Here is a 23,565-nt window from a genome sequence, read left to right as displayed (position 1 = left end):
GACATATTAGATGACTAAAATAACTGCATGCCCTGCATTGTTCTGTTGTATCCTAAGCTGGATACTTTTTCTTCTTTTTTCAATAGTCACCATAATTATAAAATATAAAACTATTCTTTCAGCAATAAAAATGAAACATTTATTTTCAGCACTGTATATTTTAAACATAAACTAAAGCATATTATGAACTAACACCATATCATTTGGTTGATTAATTTTCAAATTTCTGTCATCTAGATGTATACAGGTTTTAAAGCGAACATACTACATTTGCTGCCTTAGCCATGTCAAAATTGTATTTCGCCTATCAATTCTTCATCTCCTGTAATACAAAACTTCACGTATCTATAGCAAAGAGAATCTTTACTTTAATAACACTTCTAAAGCTTTTCTAACACTCTGGAAATTAGTCAAGAGACTAACCAGCAATCACACTGATCTTACACTACGAAATGTTCCTGTTCCTAAATAACAGAGCGCCGTATTTTTAATACAGAAGGATAACTTTACAAATGTTCATTTCTAGATTACAAAATCTCCACACAGAAAAGGGGGGCATTGCCATTTACCATATCAACAATCAAGATAAACCTCACTGATCATCTTGTGGCAAACAACTGAGCAGCCTACCTACTTGAACTTAGAGGCTGAGCGGATTGGGAGGTAAGCAGGGTCATTGCTAAATTATTCTCCTCAATCCCAAGAAAATCCTTCACAGTGCACACAATATGACTATCCTCTCAGTCACTTTCAGCCTCCCAGGCTCACAAGTGCAGTCACTGGACTCGGGATTTTCTTACTCTCCCAACCAATCCTCTTAATCCCTGCCTAAGCACCCACTGCTCAGTTCCGCCTTTTTTTTCCCCTTTGTCCCATCTGTCAAAGCCCTTAAGTCAACAATTCATGCATGAGACTTTAAATTACATATAACAAAGGATTTACTTTCTCCAATCTTCCAATCTTTAGTGTGATTAAATAGATGTTAGCTACTATTACAGAACTAATCCATCATTCCAATACTCCTAAATTTCTATTTAAAAATTCTTGGACTAAATGCTGTAAATATTCCTCAAAACAGTGCTAGAATGCAAAGCAATTGGGTTGACCAACAGATCAGTAACCTTCTGGGTTGGTGGTTGGTTGTTTTTTCCAAATGCGTAGTAGGAGTGCAATTCCTTCTACTACATCACTGTTTCATGGAAGTTTCTCCATTCTGGTGACAGGAGGGAAGTTTTAAAATTATTTGACCTTCTAAAAAATAAAATAAAATACTTATTTTGTTGCCTATGCTAATGCTCATAGTAAGGCTTTCTAAATATTATTTAAATTTCAAATTTGGCTTCAAGCAGAGTAAAAAGAAAAAGATGTCAGCTTAAATACGTGAAGATAGCTTTCCTGTATTTTATGAAAATATTAGGAGTTGCACAGGTTTCAGGCCACTGCACACATTTAGGCTTTGCAGGAGCAATCTCTTTGTAACATAAGGTTGGAAAAATTGTCAAGCATGCAGAAATGTGTGCGAAACACACAGATTTGCTATTCCTCAACCATGGATAGACACACAATCACTTTCTCTATTTCAGCGAACAATTTAAAACTTACAGACTTTTGGAAATGCTTAATGTAAACATCATTTTGTTACTAGAAAAAAGATACACAGATAAACACCATTAACATTGCCAATATGAAGCATTTTCTGTCTTGATGGAACAGTGAGCTGTTACAGGCTTCTTAGAATGTCATTATTTGGCAGTACAAGAGTTCTGAAAAGCACAGGGGTTATGATGATGGTTGGCTTTGGCCAGTGACCAAGAACAGAACCTCTTATTAAATCCCATTTTTGTTTTTTCCTAAGAATCTCAAGGTTCAGAGGGGTTAGTCCTTTCAACTTTTTTAGTGTTTAAAATTTTTTGTTCCTTTTTTTCCCCTGCCATTTTGAATTTACATACTAAAACACTTATCTAAAGCGGGAATTCTGAATCATGAAAATACTAGGAACAAGCCACCATGTTCTTTCAGCTCTTCCATTCTGCAAAGTATTCCTGATAACATGCAATACTTTATGCATCTTCCTTACAAGTGTGTTTGAGCTGTGAAGCAGGGAAGCAGTCAATGCATGTACAAATCTTCGGTAGAAAGTTTCAAATTTCTTCCCCGAAGAAACTTTCAATACATCTTTAAATACATGAATATTTTCTGGAAATGTTTAACACACCACCTAAATTTTATCAACATTCTTTTACTTCTAAGATATGCCCTTTTCATCTTCTATTCACAAAGATTTACCAGTTACTTCCAATTCAGGGACCTTAATCTGATAAACTGTTTTAGTTTTTTCTTGACATAAGCCATCCAGCACAAACACTCCTTATCATAAGGCCCAGTTACCAAAACCTATTTGAAAAAACATCTATTCTTCTGAATGTAGTACTCGAATACTTTTTCAATTAAAAGATATTTCTTTGGTCTAAACACTTAAAGAAAACATGAAAATAATAAACATCACGTGACACTATACTGTTCCTGAACATCAAAACCTAAGTTGACTCAAAATTATTAGATTTTTATAGTGCTCTGTGCATCATGTGAGTTACCTACAGGCACTTTCAAATTCACCGTATTCATTCAGAGAACACACATGATGACAACCACTGTGCTTGTTATAGCTGAAGAAGCTGAAGAAACTGAAAAACTTAAATTACTTAAATTTTTGGTTTTTATTTTTGTTGTTCTTACCTCTACACTGATGAGTAGTAACACTTCTACTCTGAAGCCTATAATGTGACCAGAACACACATTACAGGCAATAATTAAAGTGAGTGGTATACCATACAACTCTCTAAAGGTTAATTCAATTCTGGTGATTCTAAAAATACAGGACAGCAGGTTGGTTTTATTTCAGAACTATAAGAGTTGAATCTAAGGTTTATGGTCATTTCCTAGCGGCTGGCATCACAGTCAAACGTACCATTTTGCATTTGGCAGACAGCCAGCTGCCAGGTAATGTGGGTACAGTAGGAAAGCAGCAGGGATGGGCACTGAGGGGAAGACTCACAGGCAGTTCAGAAAAGGAATCTTGTCTGTTTGGATATTGCTCTAAAGAACAAAAGGCAGACTGCCAGAAGAGTAGACTTCCAGTTCTGATGCCAAGTACATTTCTTGATACTGTTAGTTGAAATGAGTTATTAGCAATACATACTGTCACTCTAGCATATTGCCCTATGAAATACTGGTGTATTTCTTACCACAGCTCCCAATTACCAGTCATGACCCGTTTTTCTGTTGAAAAATAAGGACTCACATGAAAATGATCCAGACAGTATTTAAAACCACCCCTCCCACCCAATGAAAAACCCCAAAACACAGAAAAACCTTACGCGTGTTTCACTTCAATGGCTTCTTCAAGACAATTCTGCATTAATAACGCTTTTATAAGGATGTCATAAGAACGATGATGAAACTCATTCTTCCCTTGCATTTTGAGGAAAATATTGTAGGCCTCTAAAAAAGAACAACAAAAAAAGACGAAATGTCATATTGTGATGATGTCGATCACAGAGAAAAATCAACCTATTCATTGAAAAGGTCCATCTTAAATCTACTGATCTTTGCTTACATCTTTGAGGCTAAAGGTGTTGGTCACAAGCTTGTTCAAAACTCCTTCCACACAACAATCAATTGATAAATACCTCCACAGAACAAAAAGTTTGCTACTGCTCTTTTTCTGTATGTGGCTGTTGATTAAAAACCACAGCTGGTTAGAAGGGGAAGACTCAGGATTATTAAAGCAACACCTAATGCTGGGGTATATAGTTACAGTGTCTGGTGCATTATCACAACAGCGTTTAACAAATAATATAGGAGGTGATTCCAATATGGGGAGATCAAATTATTTGGCTACGACAAGATTTATACAAAACATACAATTTACAAATATACAGATATTTAACAAGTAAACTACGCTGCATTTGTTTGACTGATTAACAGTTTTATTTCATGCATTCACAATAACTGTCAGTGTATGAAAAGATGTTACCAAAAAGGGGGAAAAAATGATAAGCACACTTTTCAGTCATTTATTTTTCTGAAACAAGATTATGCAGCTATAAACATGCAGCTAGAACTGCCATCCATGCTGTAACATACGCTAGAAAGCTGTGTTAAGAACCACAAAAATCTTTTACATGTGATTTTAAGTTTCATTTAATGAAACTCAAAAGAACATCGCTTTGCTAATTCAAATCAATAGCCAGAATAACCTTTAAAACTTTTCAGAAATACTTGGACTATCACTACAAATTTCACAGCTAAGCATTGAGCTTTTTTCTGCTTTGAAAGTAAAGATGAAGACAACTCATTTGAATCTTACTATCAGAAGAAGTGTCACACTAACAGCACTGACTATAATGTGTTGTGGAATTTTAAGCTGGCATTCCTCAAACCAAAACTGCTGGTGTGCGTTTTGGTTTGAATCTTAAACTTCTTCAACCAAAGAGTATACATAAAAACTTCCTGAAATGTAGGTAAAAAAAAGACTATGCATAACTCTTTCACTGAGTTACTAATTAGAATTAACATTGCCATCTATAATCTACTTTGGACACTTGGAGATACATTAAAAATATATATATATATATGAACAGCAATAAAAGATAAAAATATCACAGTAAAAATTAAATCCACTTCTGTGTATGTGAGCTTCATGTAGACAAGAGAGACAGAAAGACATGAGGGAGATGGAGAGAGAATATGACTGATGTCTGACATTACAACAGTGATTGCATTGTCAACCAAAAGACAAACATAACAACAGGATGACACAGTCTTGGAAATCCTTCACCACATTTACTTACAGGTCTGAGGTTAAAGCCTGGCCTGTTGCAATGTGCTGAACTCTCTTGCCTGCTCAGATGCTGAACACCAGCATTCATAAAGTGTTCACACTTATATTCAGTAGGAAGACATTTTTTCTTCTACTCTTCTGAAATCTGAGGTACCAGTAGACTAGCAATCACATTCAACAATAACAAAACCCCTTTCACTGGTATAATCTGTTACAACTAACTATTTACAAAAATGTAGCTGAGCTGACTTGTAATAGGCTTGTTCTTTCTGCTTTTGAAAGCCTGTTTAAATTCTAGTTTTTAAAGCAAAAAATCCTTATGTTTGAAGACTCCTACAAAAAGCTTTGCTGTCTTCAGACTAAACGAGGATTTCACCCTGTGTTTGAATATTGCTTTCCACTGATTGGGTACAGAAATGGACCTTGCCACCAGTGAACATGATGTCAAGCATATGTTACTATCATATATCATAGTTCACAAAATGTAAGAACTATTTCTACAAAGAAATGTATTTAAATCTTTTTTGTAATGACTAGTTCAATGAAAAACTAAAAATCTTTGTATCAGTTTTGGTTTTGTGTTCTAGGATGTTTTCTTGTGTATGTCAGTTCCGACCCCAGAATGATTATCCTATTCAGATTATTTTCTTAACTTTATTGTGCCTAGATGAGTCTTGAGACATATGCCTGATTGGGTATTATTAGCTTATTACACCTTCAGATAGCATTTAAAATTAATGAATTATATTAGCATTCAAAAGAGAAAGTTCTTGGTTTCAAAATCATATTGTGTTACACTAGCTATTTCAAGTAGAAAGATTTGTTAGAAAAGTGACAACTTGCCAAAAAAGTTTCAGTTCTCAAGACAGTCAAAGTTGTTTCAGCAACTGCAACTGTTTGGGATATGTGTAACATGACTCCCTAGAGTCAAGTTCTCACACTGATGAATCAAGATAAAAATGAAAATATGACTTTGCATAAATCATGGACTTCAAAGAATAGATTTTCAAAAGACATTGATGTCAGAGATGATAAATTAATGAAATTAGTTACATAACTAGATTAAGTTGATCTTTCTTCTATCAGAAAGCTGGCATTGATAAAAAGTTATATTCTCCCCTATTACATTCACATCAAAATTCCATTATACTGTTATATAAAAGCAACAACTTTGTCTTAAAACAAACCTATGAAAACTAAGAGACCCGTTTCTCAACATTTGTCTTGTTTCCCTTAATAGCTCTAGGCCACATCCTCTCAAATACTGCACCTTTAAATAAAAAAATCTGCAGGGATAATTCACCGATACATTCAATATCAAATATCATCATAGACTGTTAGCTGTTACGTTTTACATTTTTGTTTTAAACTAGTCTCCCTGCAAGGTCCAAGGCATATTTAGTTTCCTCCCGCTTTCCACTTGATTTATGGTATCAGAGGCACATGACACTTTTCTAGGAGTAATGTTGTAAAATAAATTCCATTCATTTTGCCTCGTTTTCAGTAAAATATTTCAGCATTTCTCATTTTCTTTTGATTCCCAAAATTGATCAGCATGAACAATTTCCTGAAAACATTAACTTTATGTCTGCTATAATACACAATTCTTAAATTCACATACATAAGATAAAATTGCACTCCTATACACAGAATATCCAGACTCCAATTTAGACCTCTAATCAGTGCTCTTGAAACTGAATAATTTTATAGGGTCATTTCACTAACAACTGAAGTTAGCTGTGTGAATGACTGACAGATTTGTCTTTTAAAAACGCAAAGGTTGAAAATATGTGTGTCCAACATGTAAAATATACTGATAACACTCAGAAGAAAATTACTGGGTATCTTGTATTTATAGATCTTCCTCATTCAGCAAAATTAATTTTTTAAAACCTATTTAATTCTATTTTCTAATCTGCTTTCAGGTGAGATACCTAGTTATTTGTCATAGTACAGATGAAGAAGATAAGGATTTCCAGAATATTCAAATGTTAGAAATGGACTGATTTCCTCCCTCCTTTGAAAGGTCCAGTAATGCTAGTTGTGACCCTGTGACCCTGCTTTGGGACAAGATGGATAGAATGGATTTCCAATTATTTGAACACAGACTAAGCCAAAGGAACTGCACTGAGGTATATTCCTCCTTTCTGTATACAAAGGCAAATATCCACGTATAAGTCGATTCTGTTTTTATCTGAGGCAGGGAAGTTTGCACAGAAGAGCTACTCATTTTTCATAGCAGAACTGATATAAAGTGCTCTTTCGATAAGGCCATTTTTTTTGTGGGGTGGCACCCACAGGCACAGGGATTTGAAAAGAGTGAGCTTTGCAGACACAGACTTTAATCTTTTGTTTATAGGCTGTGTATGTCTTTAGGGGAGACAAAGTTTACAAATCTTATGGAGAAACATGGACAACTTTAATCATAGTTGTAAAGAAGCTAAAGACATTATGAAACACATTGAATTCCCCCTTCAAATAGAAATAAACAGCCTTGCAACATCAACAGACAGGAAACAGACTAACAGATAAAAAGCCAGATAGGAAGAGAGCAATGACTATCTCCACAGCAGTCCCATCTCATTCAATGTCATCTATTTAATTTCTTTGCCTGATCTATTGCTTAAATAAGGTACCTGAAGTATACTTTGGAACCATATCTGATCTTATTATTAAGACTTCAACAGCAGGAGCAAATGCAAAATCTCCGAATAACTTAATTTAATAGGTAATTCCCTTCCTGTAAACATGTCCCAGCTATTTCGCTTGACATTAATCTTTCTTCTCACTACACTTCTCACACCATAAAACTTGTGACCAAACAGCTAGATTTTCAGGGAACCGTAAAAACAGTATTTTTAGCATCAATCCTGTATATAAATTTAGTTTCTGGTGTTTAATGGATACATTTAAAAGTCTAGAACAGTTAACCCAACAGTATGAAGTGAACGACAGACCAGCAATACTTTGGTAAATTTAAATTGCCAACTTCACCACATGCATTTACAAGTCAGCATTTCCAATGACATGTTAAATATTTCAGCATATCCTTCTCGTATCAGCTTCTGAAGCATAATATTGGCAGGTAACATTATTATATACCTTTCCTAACATACTAGCAAACCAACAAAAGCAGCAGCAAACATTTGTTGCTCTGTAGTTAATTGAAATCTTTAATGCTGAAAGGGGAAAAAACAAGTGTTTTTCAGTTCACCTTCTGCATTGTTTTTCCTGCAAAGTATCTTTATTCTTCTTTCTTCCACATTAGAACCAGTTAAACTTCTGGAATCTTCATGTCTAACCTTTAAAACAAACAAACTTATTTAAGTTACTGTAGTGCTATTTGTTAACATGCATCAATGGAAAGAAATATATTCACAAGTGCTATTAGCTAGGAATGTTAAACACCAGTTACCTTCGGTACCTCAAATGGAACAACCTGACCATTCTTCTCAAGTATATCAGCCAGTAAAGCTAGTGTTTTCTCACGAGGAACAACATTTTCTTCTTGAATTTTAGTCCAAACAGCTTCGGCCTTTCCCCAGTCACCGTTGTTCTCTGAAACAAGATTCAACTCTTCAGAGAAAAGCACGTTTAGAGTATACACACATATCTCAAGTGATTCAAAAAAGGTATCTTTAGAAAAGAATTCATCAATTCATCATGTACTTCTCATCAACTTGATAAGTTCTACTTTTAATACACAGAGGACACCAGAAGATGCAAACAGAAAAAAACCCAAAAGGACTGTATGAATTTTCAAATGAATGAGAAATCAGATCAAAAATATTGCAGAAGTATTCCTCCCAGCTCACCAGTATTAATATTCTTGATTGTTAATTGTAAAAATTGCAAAAATTTCTAAATTATTACAAAACATTAACACTCTAAGGTACCACTTTTAAGTTCTATTCTGAAATTCTTGAAATGAAGTGCTCTGGTTATGTTGTTACTGAGTCAGAGCATCTACATCCCAGAATTTCACCTCTTTCAAGTCATAGTGTTCTAGGCCCCCAAGCTCTCATTTTGCTAAGAAAAAGAAGCATATCCAAAGACTGTAAAAGGTAAGTTTTCTGAAAGATAAAAACTTAATACATTGCTACAAAAATCACAAAATAACGTAACGGTTTTCAACAAAAGTAGCAATTTATATAAGCACCACTGTACACAACTGTAAATAAATAGAAAGCTTGACTCTGTGAAAGAAAACAGTTAATTACTATTTAACTTCATACAGCAGATGGTTTTCTGTGTCTCATAAGTCACCAGAACAACACTGACTTCTGGTTATAGATCCCATTCACAGCTACCTAACCCCAACACCTGTCCATTCCATGGTTTAATTCAGAATCCTATAAACAAAGAGATGCAAGGCAAGAAGGCAGATGATGGAGTGAATCATTCAACATGGCAATATCTCAGCCTGTAACAGCAGCTCTTCAGTTATTCTTCCACTGTTCATTTAAGGAACTTCAGCTGTTCTGTAGCCCAGGCTTCACTGGATTAAGCCATTACACATGTAAAAGCTGGAACAGTTCCCTGGAAGCAGCATGACACACTTGGATATTCTCTAGAATTGTTATAAAGTTGGTGTTTCAAAGCAGCATATGCTGCTTTGCAAACAATATTGCAATGCAATACTGAAATGTTACAGTGCAACGCTCTCTTCTTTCCAGAAGCATGGATTTAGGAAAACACATGGATATATAACTGGGCTGATTCAAGATCCAAGCCCACCTTCAACAAGGTTCTGGCATCACTTCAGCTTTTCAGAAGAGGCAGCAAACTTGGTGAGTACCCTAAATCAAATAAAATTATTGGTTTTGAGGACTAAATACTGCAGATAATATTTTGAAGCAGATTATTAGGGCAGTTCACAGAATAGGAAAGAGAATGTCTTAACAATTTTACATGTGTTTGCCCCCATTTGACACTCATGAGGCCACATCTAGAGGACTGTGTCCAGTTTTGGGCTCCACAACTATAAAAGAGATGTTAGCAACTGGAAAAAATTCAGCCATCAAGACAGACACGGTGCTGGAGCAGATGAAGTAAAAAGACATTGTAGAAGGTTAAGTTTTGGGCAGTCTGGAAAAAAGCAGAAAACAGGGGGTCTAACCACCGTCTTCAATTACCTGACAGTTAAGAGACAAGCTAGCCAGTGTCGTCTTGGAAGTGTGCAGCAAAGGATGAAAGGTGATGGTTAAAAGTTGAAGCAACAGAGTATCTGATGATGGTTGATCTGAATGGGTTGCCCAGGGAGGCTGTTTGATTTCCACCCTTGGAGGCACTCAAAACTTTGCTAGACAAGGCAATGATGCGATCTAACTTTGAAGCCGTCCTAGCTCTGGGAAAAGGCTAGGCCTAAACTCCTGAGGCTCTTTTCAACATAAATTATTCTATGATTCCGAAAAACCAAACGCATTGTTTTCCACATTTCTGATCTAGATGGTAGAATCTTTTTTTATATGCTTAAAATAGATCTGAAGTGATGACTTAGGTGCACAATGACAACTCTCTAGTGTACTTGTGCATGGGGCAGCCTTGATAGATAATCTAAAATGGTTGAAAGCAGGAATGTGTGTGGTTTTTGTCTTTTATGGTGACAGAAACCTACAAATGTTTTCCACTTCCTTGAATAGATGGAATTGGTTTTGTCTTCTGCAAGAAGACTGAAGATTTTGCATGACAGGATTTGATAAATTTTATCTTCTTTGATTCTCTTCCTAGCAGGCACACTGTCAGTCACTGCCAGAGGTGAATAGGATGTGTGAAGAAATAGGAAGGCTTCCTCCCTGTAGAGACAAGATTGCTTTTCAGGCCCACTTGATTTTTGATAGTGAACCAGTATGTGCAAAGACAGAATTGGGTAACAGTACAGTTTGGTTTTGAAGCTTTCTAAGGCTGTTCAGGAAATGAAAAGCAAAGTTCTCTGGTCATTTTTTTGTGGAAGTACTCATGTCTTCTGCTTGTGATAAGTGCAGTGGGGAAGAAGCCTCTTTCATTTCCGTATGAAAAAAGAAGGTTTGAATGGTATTTTATTTAGCTTAAAACATCGCTAGTTCTAGCCAACCAAATATATACATGGGGAACAGCATAAAATTACTTCAAGCTCAGATGCAAGTTTTCCCATGACCAAAGATATCAAATCACTGTAATGGCTCATTAATATATATACACATTACCAAAGTACATAGCAATGCCTGTAATGCTTTTTTTTTATGTCCCAGTTGACCATTTAGTGCTCCATATCCAATCTTAACACAAATGTTTTTTCAAGACTTTTAAGATAATGAGAACTAACACTTCCAAAAATTGTATTATGTGTAATACAATATGATGCACAGACTAAAAAAATACAGAAAAGAGGAAATGAAAAACACTACAGATAAATCCTACACTAAGTCTGTAGCATAGAAATGAACTTTCAATTTTAAAACTATTCCTTTCATATAAACGTTGCAAAAGTTAGGTTGTGCCTGGTAAAGAATTGGTAGATTTTTTTAGAAAAAGCACCTTTCAGAACCAGATCCAATTACAGGAGACTCCAGATCTTTATCAGTTATGAAGGTATAGCAAATGAGCACTTTTTCTTCTTTATGCATATTAAAAACCAAAACAGAGTAAACTTTCAAGTTAGGACACAAGACAATAGCATGGATCAGAAGACTTGTACTATGTAAGTGCTATGTAAGTGTCTGGAGGTGAAAGAAAACCTGTACTCTCCCCCCGGCAAGATGCCTCAGAAATAGTATCCAGGCTAATTGCATACCAGGATAAAGCTCCTCTCCAATCCAGGGTTATTTCCTACCTCCAACCATATAAGAAAACAGATTACAGCATGAAAAAGATAACAAGCTCACTTACCACACAGTTGAAGCAGGAAGTAATACATCTCATCTCTATCACATTCAAATAGATTTTGAGTTAGTTCTACCAAGTGTTCCAAAGTCTCCATCTTTAAAAATAAAGAAGGAAGAACATAGTTGTACTTCAGCCAAACAATTATTTTTCTATATATGTGCCTTACATATTGTGTGGATTCAGCTTAAGTATTTGTTTAAGTATACACCACCATTTACACAGAGCATGAAGTTCACCTCATCAGCCTGCCACATGTCGTTTCACAAACATAAAAATCAAGCGATGAAATATTACAAACCAATATTTCTTGAAATATAATTACAGTTACATAGAAGACATCATACAAACCACATACCTGATTGCTTGATATACACCTCTTTGCAAACCACTGCAACCTTCCAGAGTGTGCTCTCAAGCCGGGAGTCTGTAAAATATTTCCATAAGAAAATCATTACTTCACACAGAGCTTTCTAAGGAAAAGCAAACATAATACATGCACCCATAATAAGAGTTCATGGGGTTTGTTTGTTTTTTGAATATATATATATTCCTGCTTAACATCTTCATTGATGATCTGGACGAGGGGATCGAGTGCACCCTCAGTCAGTTTGCAGATGACACCAAGTTGGGCAGGAGTGTTGATCTGCTCGAGGGTAGGGAGGCTCTGCAGAGAGACCTGGACAGGCTGGAGCCATGGGCTGAGCCCAACTGGAGGAGTTTCCATAAGGCCAAATGCCAGGGTCTGCCCTTGGGCCACAACAACCCCCAGCAACTACAGGCTTGGGGAGGAGTGGCTGGAGAGCTGCCAGTCAGAGAGGAACCTGGGGGGGTTGATTGACAGCCGGCTGAACAGGAGCCAGCAGTGTGCCCAGGTGGCCAAGAAGGCCAATGGCATCCTGGCTTGTGTCAGCAATAGCGTGGCCAGCAGGGACAGGGGAAGGGATCTTACCCCTGTCCTTGGCACTGGTGAGGCTGCACCTCAATTCCTGTGTTCAGTTTTGGGCCCCTCACTACAAAAAGGACATTGAATGACTCGAGCGTGTCCAGAGAAGGGCAATGGAGCTGGTGCAGGGTCTGGAGCACAGGTCGTAGGAGGAGCGGCTGAGGGAACTGGGGGTGTTTAGTCTGGAGAAGAGGAGGCTGAGGGGAGACCTCATCGCCCTCTACAGCTACTGAAAGGAGGTTGCAGAGAGCTGGGGATGAGTCTCTTTAACCAAGTAATAAGCAACAGGACAGAAGGGAATGGCTGCAAGCTGGGCCAGGGAAGGCTTAGACTGGATATTAGGAAGCATTTCTTTACAGAATGGGTTGTTGGGCGTTGGAATGGGCTGCCCAGGGAGTGGTGGAGTCCCCATCCCTGGAGGGGTTTAAGAGTCGGGCTGACATAGCGCTAAGGATCTGGTGTAGTTGGGAACTGTCAACGTTAGGTTAATGGTTGGACTAGATGATCTTCAAGGTCTTTTCCAACCTAGATGATTCTGTGAAAGAGTCTACAGCTCACAAATAATCAAGTTAGGTTGCATTTATAGAGACTTAAAAAAAGCAGTCATATTATTCAAGACATTTTCCATTTTTGTTGAACACTGCCAAGAGAGTTGATTTACAATACAATTCAGATGCAGTGACATGCTAAATAATTTCTATCACCACAGTAATAGAGTACTATTGCTATTACCCATAGTAATCCTTTGTATTACTCATGGTAAAGAATTACATGAAAAGTTTCCAAACTGTCTTCACAAAGAAATGTTCATATTCAACACAGCTGCAACATCTTAGAAACTAGAAAACCACACCTCTCAGCCACTTCAACACCATTTGGTACCCCTTCTCTGCTAACATTAACTATTTTCTTACAACTATTAATACCTAAAACCATTATTAGTTTTAGATATTGACTTCTCTTGCTACTGCTCTGTAAGGAAAACAGGAATTTACAGAGCAGTAATTGTTGCAGTTCTAACATGCTGCCAATGCAGATGGCAGGTATACTAACTGAAGGCAAGTCCTACCCCAGAACAGAGCAAAGGATTTTTCTTAAGTGTGTGTACATGGAGGAACTGATGTATAATTGTCAATACACCATAGTGCTTTCGGTTGTTAAATTTTTCAGGTTTGAATGAGCCTTTGATTATTCACTCCTTTGTTGTATCAAGCGGACTACAGCTACTGGATACACATTCTTGAAAAGGTTTCAGTCTTTGGAAACTCATGCCATATAGACGACCATATTGTTCTTTCTCAGCACCACAGGCTATAATCAAAACTTGGTTCCTCTACTTAAATAAATTCTTTAAAAACCATGAAAATTCAAAGTTCCTAAAGAAACATGTTACAAGCATGCCAGTACTTATGTCCGACATCTCTAAAACAATGATTAAAAAACCCATGTGTGTAAAGCATGCATCATTTTCAGCTCTTATCCTACCGTCCCACAGAGTACTTCATTTTACTTTCTTTATACTCTTTTGCTTTAGCACAAGGATCATTTACAGAGAGGCCTCTTTCATTTCAGGTGTCCAGATTCACAGTAATAAAGCTCAAAGTAATTCCAAGGAAATGTCTGTTCATCCCTACAGAGACATATATGTTTTGACTCCTGAAGGCCTTCAGCTGTTAATATTATAAGAAATCTCTACTGTTTAAATGTGAAGTGCAAGTTCCAAAATCTGAACACCACTTCGCATAAAAGAGGCAGGCTGAACAAAAAGCTGTGACAAATATTAAGCGTTATTTCCGAAACCGTGGGAACAATTACCATTGAAAAAGTCAATTTACCGTCTGTTTTTTTAACAAAGATAATTTCTTTTTTCTATGTTCTCCAAACAGAGAATTATTACATCTTTCTAAAATAGTTTGGCATATACCAGAATAGCATGCAAAACTTCCACCAAAACTTAGAATTTGTTAAATATATAGGAAGCAGCATTCTGCAGAGTAGATGTTAGGCCATATAATTGTACCAATCACCCAAACAATTTTATGCTATCATTGTAAGGTTTTTAAAAAAACCCACAGTTCTTCAACATGGACTATGTTCTCTGTGTATTTAACTGTACTATAAAAATAGTTTCAATCCAAGAGGTTACAGAAAAACAGTGGCTTCTCAAGTATTCAAAAGTTCTATACATAAGCACAGTTTTGCTTTCCAGGTACTTGCTTTTTTTCCTAATTAGTTGTTTTTTCCACAGTTATTTATATTTACAGGTACTGTTCAATACTTTTTTTAAGAGCTACCAAGCAGTTTCACATAAAATATACTGAAAACTAAGTCAAGAATTAACATCTTACACAACAGGCTCTTGAAAATGAAAAAGAAGAAAGTATGTTGCCTGCATTTGTAGCTAATCCTCTTTACAACATGGTAAAATTCAAATGCTGAATTCACTTACAACTTCCAATATCATTGCTGATCCAAATGCCAATGAACTCAACAGCTCCAAAGCTACAAACTTTTTATAGTAAATCCTTTCTTGTTCAGAAATGATTGATGTGTCTGTCACTACAAGGACAGCTGAGTTATACAACAGATATCCTCGTGTTTCATTTTGAAATTGAGAAGTGTTTTCACATGCTGCAGGTCTCAATCATCAAAAGAACATCTAGGTCAGATTAACTAAATCTCCAGGGCTTGCCTGATAGTCCATATTTGTAGCTTATCCTTTACCATCTTAGGGAATTTTAAACATTGCATTTAGCAGGAAGCAGACTTTCTACAATATAGCAGAGTAAAATACAGAATAAAAAACCAAAAGGAATAAAATTTTTAAAAAAGGCAAAAATCTGTTACTCTAATTACTCTCTCAAATTCCCATTTACAATTTTGATCTTGCTTGTTTCAAGGGACTAGAAAAAAAAAATCTATTGAGTCCTAGAATTTTCTTTTAGCAGGGTTTTAAAAATTTTTTTAGGACATTCACTTCTTTAAAGAATGAAACAACCACTGAGAGTCTCAAGCAATTCATATAGCATATAAACTGGCTTTTACATATCTTGAAAAGTTGTACTGTGAATCTAGCTTGCTATCCTCTCCCTAACAGTGTCTGTAGAACATAAAACAAAAACCCAGCATTACATCCATCCCCCTTGGTGTTCTCACTCTCCAACTAATTGGAGGTTCAGTGGGTCAGAGTTTCTAGTGAGTGATTTCTCTTCCATGAGGTTTGCTGTTTGCCCCCAGAACCAGGTAAGATTTACCACTCAAAAGACCTTTCGGCAATGGGTTGCCTCAACTATCTTCTGCAGAAAACAACAAAAATATTACCTTTTTTTTTTGTTTTCAGCCTAGTTTCTATTAGCTTCACTTGAAGCCTCTAGATATTGTATTGCTAAACAATGCACAATTGATTTTTATTTATCCTATTTCATATTAATGAGTGGTATATAAAATAATACCCTGTTTAAGTGTTTCTTCTCCAAACTAAGCAGAACCCACCTACTTCGGCATACCTCTTGTAGAAACCATTCTATATTTTTGATCACATTTGTTACTATCTTTCTAAGGTCAAACATACAACCTTACAGTAATTTACTCACCAATTTTATACCTTCACACACATAAGAGACAACTAACCAACAGAGGAAAAAATATGCTGCATCTTCAGAAGAACTCTTGCCAAGCAGCACTCAAAAATCATGTGAATACAACAGTCCTAACACACTGAAAGCATATGATTTGTTCTCCTCCCTCCTAGAACCATTCACTTCAGACAGGTGACTGAAGGGGTCCAGTCATCAGAAAAATCTTGTCTGTACTAACATTTTTATTTGAGCTAATTTCTACTTACTATAGCTGAAAGAAAACAGATTGTCTGGGAAAATACCTCTCAGAGAGGAATCAACTCGATGTTTTTCCAGATTTTTAGGTAATGATAGAACTATTCAAGTTTTGTTTAAGTTAGTGTTCTGTATCTGTTATAGCTAATAGTCCAATACTATTTTTTTGCTTTAAAAAAAAAGTTATAGAAGACATGGAAAATATTTATTTACTTCTCCATACTTACCTAAAACGACCTTTTTCACTTTAACACAAAATTTACAGAGAAAAACACAAAACCCAACACACTGACTAGAAACCCTGTGGTATTGTTCAAAAAGAGGACTTCCTGAAAACTATGAGTTGAGAATGTCCCAAAACAGGACCACTTTTGCTATAGCTGTATTTTTCATTTGGCATATACATGACACAAGATGGTTGATTCTCTTGTTTTAACCTTCCCACACTGCACCTCCACAAACTACTACTGTGCACTGTTTGGCAAAATAGTTGTTACATATCCTGGACAACTTATTCTAGCCTTTCACGGTATAACTTCATTGTGAATAACACACCAGTTCTAACCATTCAAATTTAACTCTGCCCTCCTTAAATGTTTTGTCTTCTAAATCCTTAGATTTTCTTCCCAAAGTTCAATCTTAGGGAGGCAGTTCTACTGTAATTACCAATCCAAACATATTGGAAAAAAACAGTGAAATTTTATAAACGCCATCCATGCAGCACTTTCTGATGGTATTTTTTTGACAGGTAGATCCATTCATTCCTCTCTTTGTGGCTGAAGAAACCAGTAATAACAAGAGACAGCTAATGCTGCTAAAAGAAGAATAATGTTTCATGATGAGTTACATCAACAGCCATAACAGACTTATGTTACCAGTACCAGAACCAGTTACTGAGATTTAGATGCCAAGGCAATGTCTTGCAAGAAAACACATTACTTCTCCAAACAGACAGCCTTGAACAGACAGCTATAAGAACTGATGTATGTCATTTCTAACAGCTCTCTCTAACATAAGCATCAGTGAAAATAGAACATTTGATGGGAAGTTGTTAATTTAAAGACAGATTTTTCCCTGATTCCACAAAAATGTCTATGAAAATCTCACAGATTCCATACAGCTTCAGTGAAGCCTGGGATATTTCTGCATGGCAGCTTACTTGGACAAAGTGTTTTTACATCATAAACACTGTATGCTATGCTTGAATCTTCCTCTATGTTAAAACTCTGAGCAGAAGTCCTCACTTCTGCTAAGCAGTAGGTGTACTGCTTAATCAGAAAGTCAAAAGAATATGCAGATATAAAGTTGCTCTATCTTATGTAGACATCTAAGTCTAGCTGATAGATGAGATGGTTAAAAATCATCTTACACTTGTTATGCTTTTGCCTCTTACTAAATACTCCTTCACCTTAAAATAGCAGTGCATGTTTCACAAAAATACTGATTAAAACACTTACATTATGATTATTTTTAAAATATTCTTATGTATGAAACAAGTATACTACTTTGCTGTATTTCTTACAATATAAAGACTGAGGAATTTAAAAATAATCTGTACATCAAAAAGCATCTTTCCTGTTGCAATCGTATCAGCTATCTAATAAAACACATTACTTTCCTCTAGCTCAGCTTTTCTTTCAGTCATTGTACTACTAGGATGACACTAGAGCTGTTCTGTGTATGACAGGCAATGGAAGTAATACTTTTTCTACAAGTTCATTTTCCAACTTGAGAGAAGTTCAGCTCTCATGGATTTCAAAAATGGTTTCTTTGGTGACCGCACGGAAAGATATCCTCATTCACTTTACTCTTTCTAAACAAAAGGAAATCTTGCTAACTGCCAACTAACAAAGATGAGATTTCTCTAAAACATGAGTAATTGCTTTTGTTTTTTGTAAGCAATTTTACCCATAAATAAATATGGCTAAACACACCCCAACCCCCATAATACTGATTTATTTAACGAGAAGCTCATCTGAAACATCCAGACACTTGCACTACTCCTTGGGCAAGGGATAACTATGAAAGCTTGAATATAACTAAATCTGTACCTTCAATATGACGACTATTCATGTTTGATAATGAGGGCAATTTTGATTATCATTTTGATTATTGTTTGATAACGAGGTACTTCAATGCAGCACCGGAGTTTTGAAAATTATGCAAGTTATGCCTTCAAAACCTACCCAATTATAGCGTATTTGATATATTATTTGCACTACCAGATATTTAGTGAATGATATTAAGGGACACATATCTACATATTTAGACATGTATACCAACTCTCCTGTTGGGAGTGATCAGAATCCAAGCTTATGCTCTCCCTTCTGTCTATCCTACAATCACCCAAGGTAGCAAGTAGCCTACTTCTACTATGTTAATTTTTACATAAAAAGCAGCAGTAGTTCATAATAAGAAAATACAAAGCTTGCGGTCTCCACTGAGAATTCTTATTGTTGGTTTGGTTTTTTTTTTCCTGAGGTATATATTTGCCTCAAAGCTTCTGTCAGTTCACTGACTTTACCAACATGACTAGTATTTGTTGAGTAAATACTCACGATTTTATTTCACTTGAAACAGGAATATATGCTGCTTTAGATTAGGCAGACATTAAGAACAATGTAAGGAAACTTGATTATTTTCCAAAAAATATTGAAATAAAAAAAGGAAAGGGCTTTACAATTCCAGCATTAGTCATGACAGCTGAGACTGATGTTATGTTTAAGCACAACTCGAATATTCCACATTTACCAGTAGGATTTCCAAGATAAATTATACAGTAAAGTATCGTTATAAATAAGTCATTAGACAGTAAGAGAAATTCACAAGAATCATGCTGGAAGAAAACGGGACATCAAAAATATGCAGAAAACCCTGCTCAAAACAAAATCCTCAAGGATGTTCTAGACTCAGAGCAAAAATTTGCTCTTTGCACTGTATTGTGGCTTTATGTTATATGAGCAATGAAAAAAGCATTATAAAACTCAGTGTTATCTTCCCTCTAACACAAAGTCCCTGGAGCCAAGAAAGGATACACAGTTCTTGCCATGATCCCACATTCCAAACATATTACTCTCTCCCTTTCTGAAAGGAATTTGTTCAGCAGTCATCTCCTTTACCAAATTTACTTATTTGAAACATATTCCTTCATGTTCTTTTAAGAAAGCAGTACTTAAAAACTTCTAAATAATATGCACCGAACTAGTAAGCACCCCTTTTTTTTTTTTAAACCCACACATACACATACGCATGGACACAAAATCCAACCACTAATAGCTGTATCGGAGTCCAGTTCCATAAGTAATGCTTTTATTAGACTAAGAGGACTCAATAGTAAGAAAAAAAAATAATCTTTTCTTGTAATTATAGGGCTTGAGTGCCTAAAAGCTCTTCAGCCTTTCCCTTCCCTCTCAGTTGTATACAGTTACTCTAATAAAAGCTATTACACCCCCTACAAACTACTCCTCCATCTTAGACCACCGTTATCTAATAATACAATTTGCACGCAACATTCACAAACATTTAAATTTTGCTCTAATCACCTCCACTCTTTTCTTAATGGGACAAAAAAGAAGTCTTCGTAGGTAAATTCAGAAATTAGATATTACCATCATTAAATTACATATAAAACCCCTCTAAATCCTGCTGTCACAAAACAAGAAAGCATCTTCTCCCCATAGTTTATCTCCAGCGTAAAATCAACAAGACTCAATTTTATGATGTAGACTCTTAAAAAAGCAATCTGGATGAAAAAAGGTTGTAATCTCTCAATATCAAGTAGAAATATTCTCATTGTTTTTATGGTAGATTAAATCCAATGGCAACTGTATCTTGAGGTCTGCTGACAGTGGATGTCACAATTCTCTGCTTAAATCTATTTACCTCCTGAATTAACTTGACATCTGTTGATAGATCTATCCCTGTACTCTAAACTCACCCAAAACAGTTCTTTTGTCAGGTCTTGAATTTCAACAGCAAATGCCTTTTCTTGTCTTTATTCACACTGGAACTAACTTCATTAAAATATTTCACAACTATTTGTCCCTCAATTCTTCAAATAAATGTCTTAAATACATCACACCATATCTCACATATCTCAACTATTAAATATAAATGATGTTTAGTACGATAGTATGAGAGCAGAAGATAAGGAAAATATCACACTTTATTAAAATCTGGTTAAAAGAATTCTGAAGACATGCACTATGCATTGCCATTTTCAAGGGAGGTTCCTCTAGTGGTAGCAAACTTGTACAGGTTGGTCTGCTACTGAAAAATTTTGCCATACAGTTCTGAGATCTTTCCCTATATCCCAAATTCCTCTCTTAGCCTTCATTTCCACTAAAACTACAAACAGAGCAGAAAACAAGAACTTTTACTCTTTCACCGAAGGAACAATTTTAATTCAATAGCTGATGTGATTTAATCTAGAAAGATTTCAAGAAGTATCTGTCAAACAACAAAAGATAGCTCCCAGTTCCTACCAGAGGAGTCCATAAACTCCCAACTAAAAATGTCAGTGACCCAATACCCTTTTTTAATGTGGTGCTTGTTATGGTGTTGGTTTTTTTTTTTAATAGAAGTATTTTGCTGTCGAATTTAAGGTGTAATGATTTTATCAATTTTGTGCAGAAATGGATTTAACACCATTTTAAAACATTGCATAGCTTAGCCATAAGTGTAAAGCGTTCATTTCTACTTCATGAAAACACAGTTTAGACTTTTGCTAAGCAGATTGATATATGGACTTGCTTGAACCTCTGCTGCATAACTGTTACAGTACTTAAGTCTTGCAGCTCTATCAGAAAAAGCCCAACATGGACATGGACTTAATTACAGATTCAGAGAGTATTTTGATAATTGCATTCAGCATGAATAAATGAAGAAAAAAGGCAAGTCTAGAAATATTCTAGAGATCTCAGTGCAAAATTCAGAGATGAGCAAGTAATTAAAATTGAACCAAAATAACAGAATACAATTATGTTCTAACTGCTTTAGGCAGTGAAATCTTTAAATCTCCATGCAGCATGCAAACAAAATAACAGAACAACAGGTGAAGGGGAGGAAGTAGATTCCTCCAGGGTGGTGTAACGTTGCCTTTTTCCTTCCCACTCTCCTGGACGACCTTCACACCAGTCCAGCTCTCAACCATAAAGTGGCAGTCAACAACTAAGTAAACGTAAGGAGGAATTCCAATTGTCTAGTTCTGGCAACAGGTAAGAAGCTGAGGATTGGAGGGATCTGGGGGACTAGGCTCTAGAAAATTCTCTTACCATTTACATACCAGACTTAGTATATTAGAACAAGCAACTCTTCCAGACTTTCTGATCTAGTACCTGGGGCTCTGGAGCAACACATACGAAGAATAGGAACAGATAAGATCTCTCCAGGAGAAAATCTGATCAGCTGTTTTCAAAATAAGACATTTTAGAAGACATATAAATAGAGCATTTTTCTAGGAGGTACTTTTTCCCTAATCCTATTTATTGAAAATTTATGTCCTTTTCTTTTAGCCTACATTAGTTTTAATGTAGTTTGATTTAAAGTTGAAATGTATTGACTTAATTTTCTTTCTTTTTTATGAAAAACAAATTTGAAGAAAAAAGCAGTTAAAATGCCTTCCAAGCAATTGAAAATATCTTAAGTAACTAGAGCTAGATAACTACACCCTGCACATGGGTTGAGGCAATTCCAAACACAAATACAGGCTGGGGGATGAAGGTGTTGAGAGCAGCCCTTCAGAGAAGTACTTAGGGGTACTGGTAGATGAAAAGCTGGACACGAGCCAACCATGTGCGCTCACAGACCAGAAAGCCCTGTATCCTGGGCTGCATAAAAAGAAGCATAGCTAGCAGGTCAAGAGAGATGATTCTCCCCCTCTACTCTGCTGAGACCCCACCTGAAGTACTGTGTTCAGATCTGTGGCCTCCAACATAAGAAGAACATGGACCTGCTCGATCGAGTCCAGAGGAGGCCATGAACATGATCAGGGGGCTGGAGCAACTCCCTTATGAGGACGGGCTGAGAGAGTTGGGGTTGTTCAGCCTGGAGAAGAAAAAGCTCTGGGGAGATCTTATAGTGACGTTCCAGTACCTAAAGGGGCCTACAGGAAAGACGGGGAGGGACACTTTTTACAAGGCCATGTAGTGACAGGACAAGGGGTAATGGCTTTAAACTGAAAGAGGGTAGATTTAGATTAGATCTAAGGAAGAAGTTAGTTACTCTACAGGTGGGGAGACATCGGAACAGGTTTCCCAGAGCAGTTGTGGCTGTCTCCTCCCTGGAGGTGTTCAAGGCCAGATTGGACGGGGCTTTGAGAAACCTGGTCTAGTGGAAGGTGTCCCTGCCCATGTAAGGGGTGTGGAACTAGATGATCTTCAGTGTCCCTTCCAATCCAAACCATACTAGGATTCTATGACTCGATGACACAGAAGTCATACTGTGCCACTCCAAGGGAAAGCAAGCTAGTATATGACCTTATGGTGAGGAGCAAGAAGAGACACGTGTCAACTTTGTTTTGACATGATCACCTTTGAAGGACTCAAGACAAAAGGTAACTTATCAGCTGAGGTACAATTAAGAACTGAAGACTAAATCACTCTCTGATGTACTACAGCACCCAATGGTGGAACTTGTTCCCAGCGGAAAGCAAAAGAGTATCTACCAGCACATCCATCTACGAGCATAACTTCAAGGGCTCAGGAATCTCCAGGCATATCTAGAATAAAACGGAGTTTTAGTTTACAGAGCAGCCAAGTCTATCTCATTTGGAGGTACTGTCTTCAAGAGAGGCTTTCTTCTCTAGCTACCTGCCACAAAACAAATGAGAACAGACTTTCAAAAGCTTAACAAGGCAGTCTAGCAACATTGCAAACTCTTACCTTATCAGTAAAACTCTGTGAAGCCTTAGAATTTAGCTGCATTTCTCCCCACACTCTTCTCAATCACAGCTTCTCTTCCACTTTGCATTGCTTCAGAAAAGACTCACACCACCAAACCACCACATGCTTCAGTTCTAGTATCAGTCAGGTGCATTCCTTGCCTCATCTCCTTTCTATTCACCTTTCATTGTCTTCAATACT

The 23,565-nt window shown here is 36.4% G+C and overlaps 1 protein-coding gene across 2 annotated transcripts in view; it reads right to left on the bottom strand.

The window, feature by feature from the left end:
* The window catches only part of LRPPRC (leucine rich pentatricopeptide repeat containing), a 92,752-nt gene that overhangs the window by 16,162 nt on the left and 53,025 nt on the right, over positions 1-23,565 (bottom strand). For both annotated transcript variants that reach the window (XM_074897099.1, XM_074897100.1), the window contains exons 26-30: positions 12,063-12,131; positions 11,711-11,801; positions 8,259-8,401; positions 8,058-8,145; positions 3,378-3,501 (exon numbers count right to left, since the gene is read on the bottom strand). In XM_074897099.1, the coding sequence (XP_074753200.1) occupies positions 3,378-3,501; positions 8,058-8,145; positions 8,259-8,401; positions 11,711-11,801; positions 12,063-12,131 (515 nt within the window). The remainder of the gene's footprint in view (positions 1-3,377; positions 3,502-8,057; positions 8,146-8,258; positions 8,402-11,710; positions 11,802-12,062; positions 12,132-23,565) is intronic.

This window comes from Athene noctua, chromosome 1 (genome assembly GCF_965140245.1).
Source record: "Athene noctua chromosome 1, bAthNoc1.hap1.1, whole genome shotgun sequence".
NCBI classification, from domain to species: Eukaryota; Metazoa; Chordata; class Aves; order Strigiformes; family Strigidae; genus Athene; species Athene noctua.
This window is presented reverse-complemented; position numbering and strand designations above follow the sequence as displayed.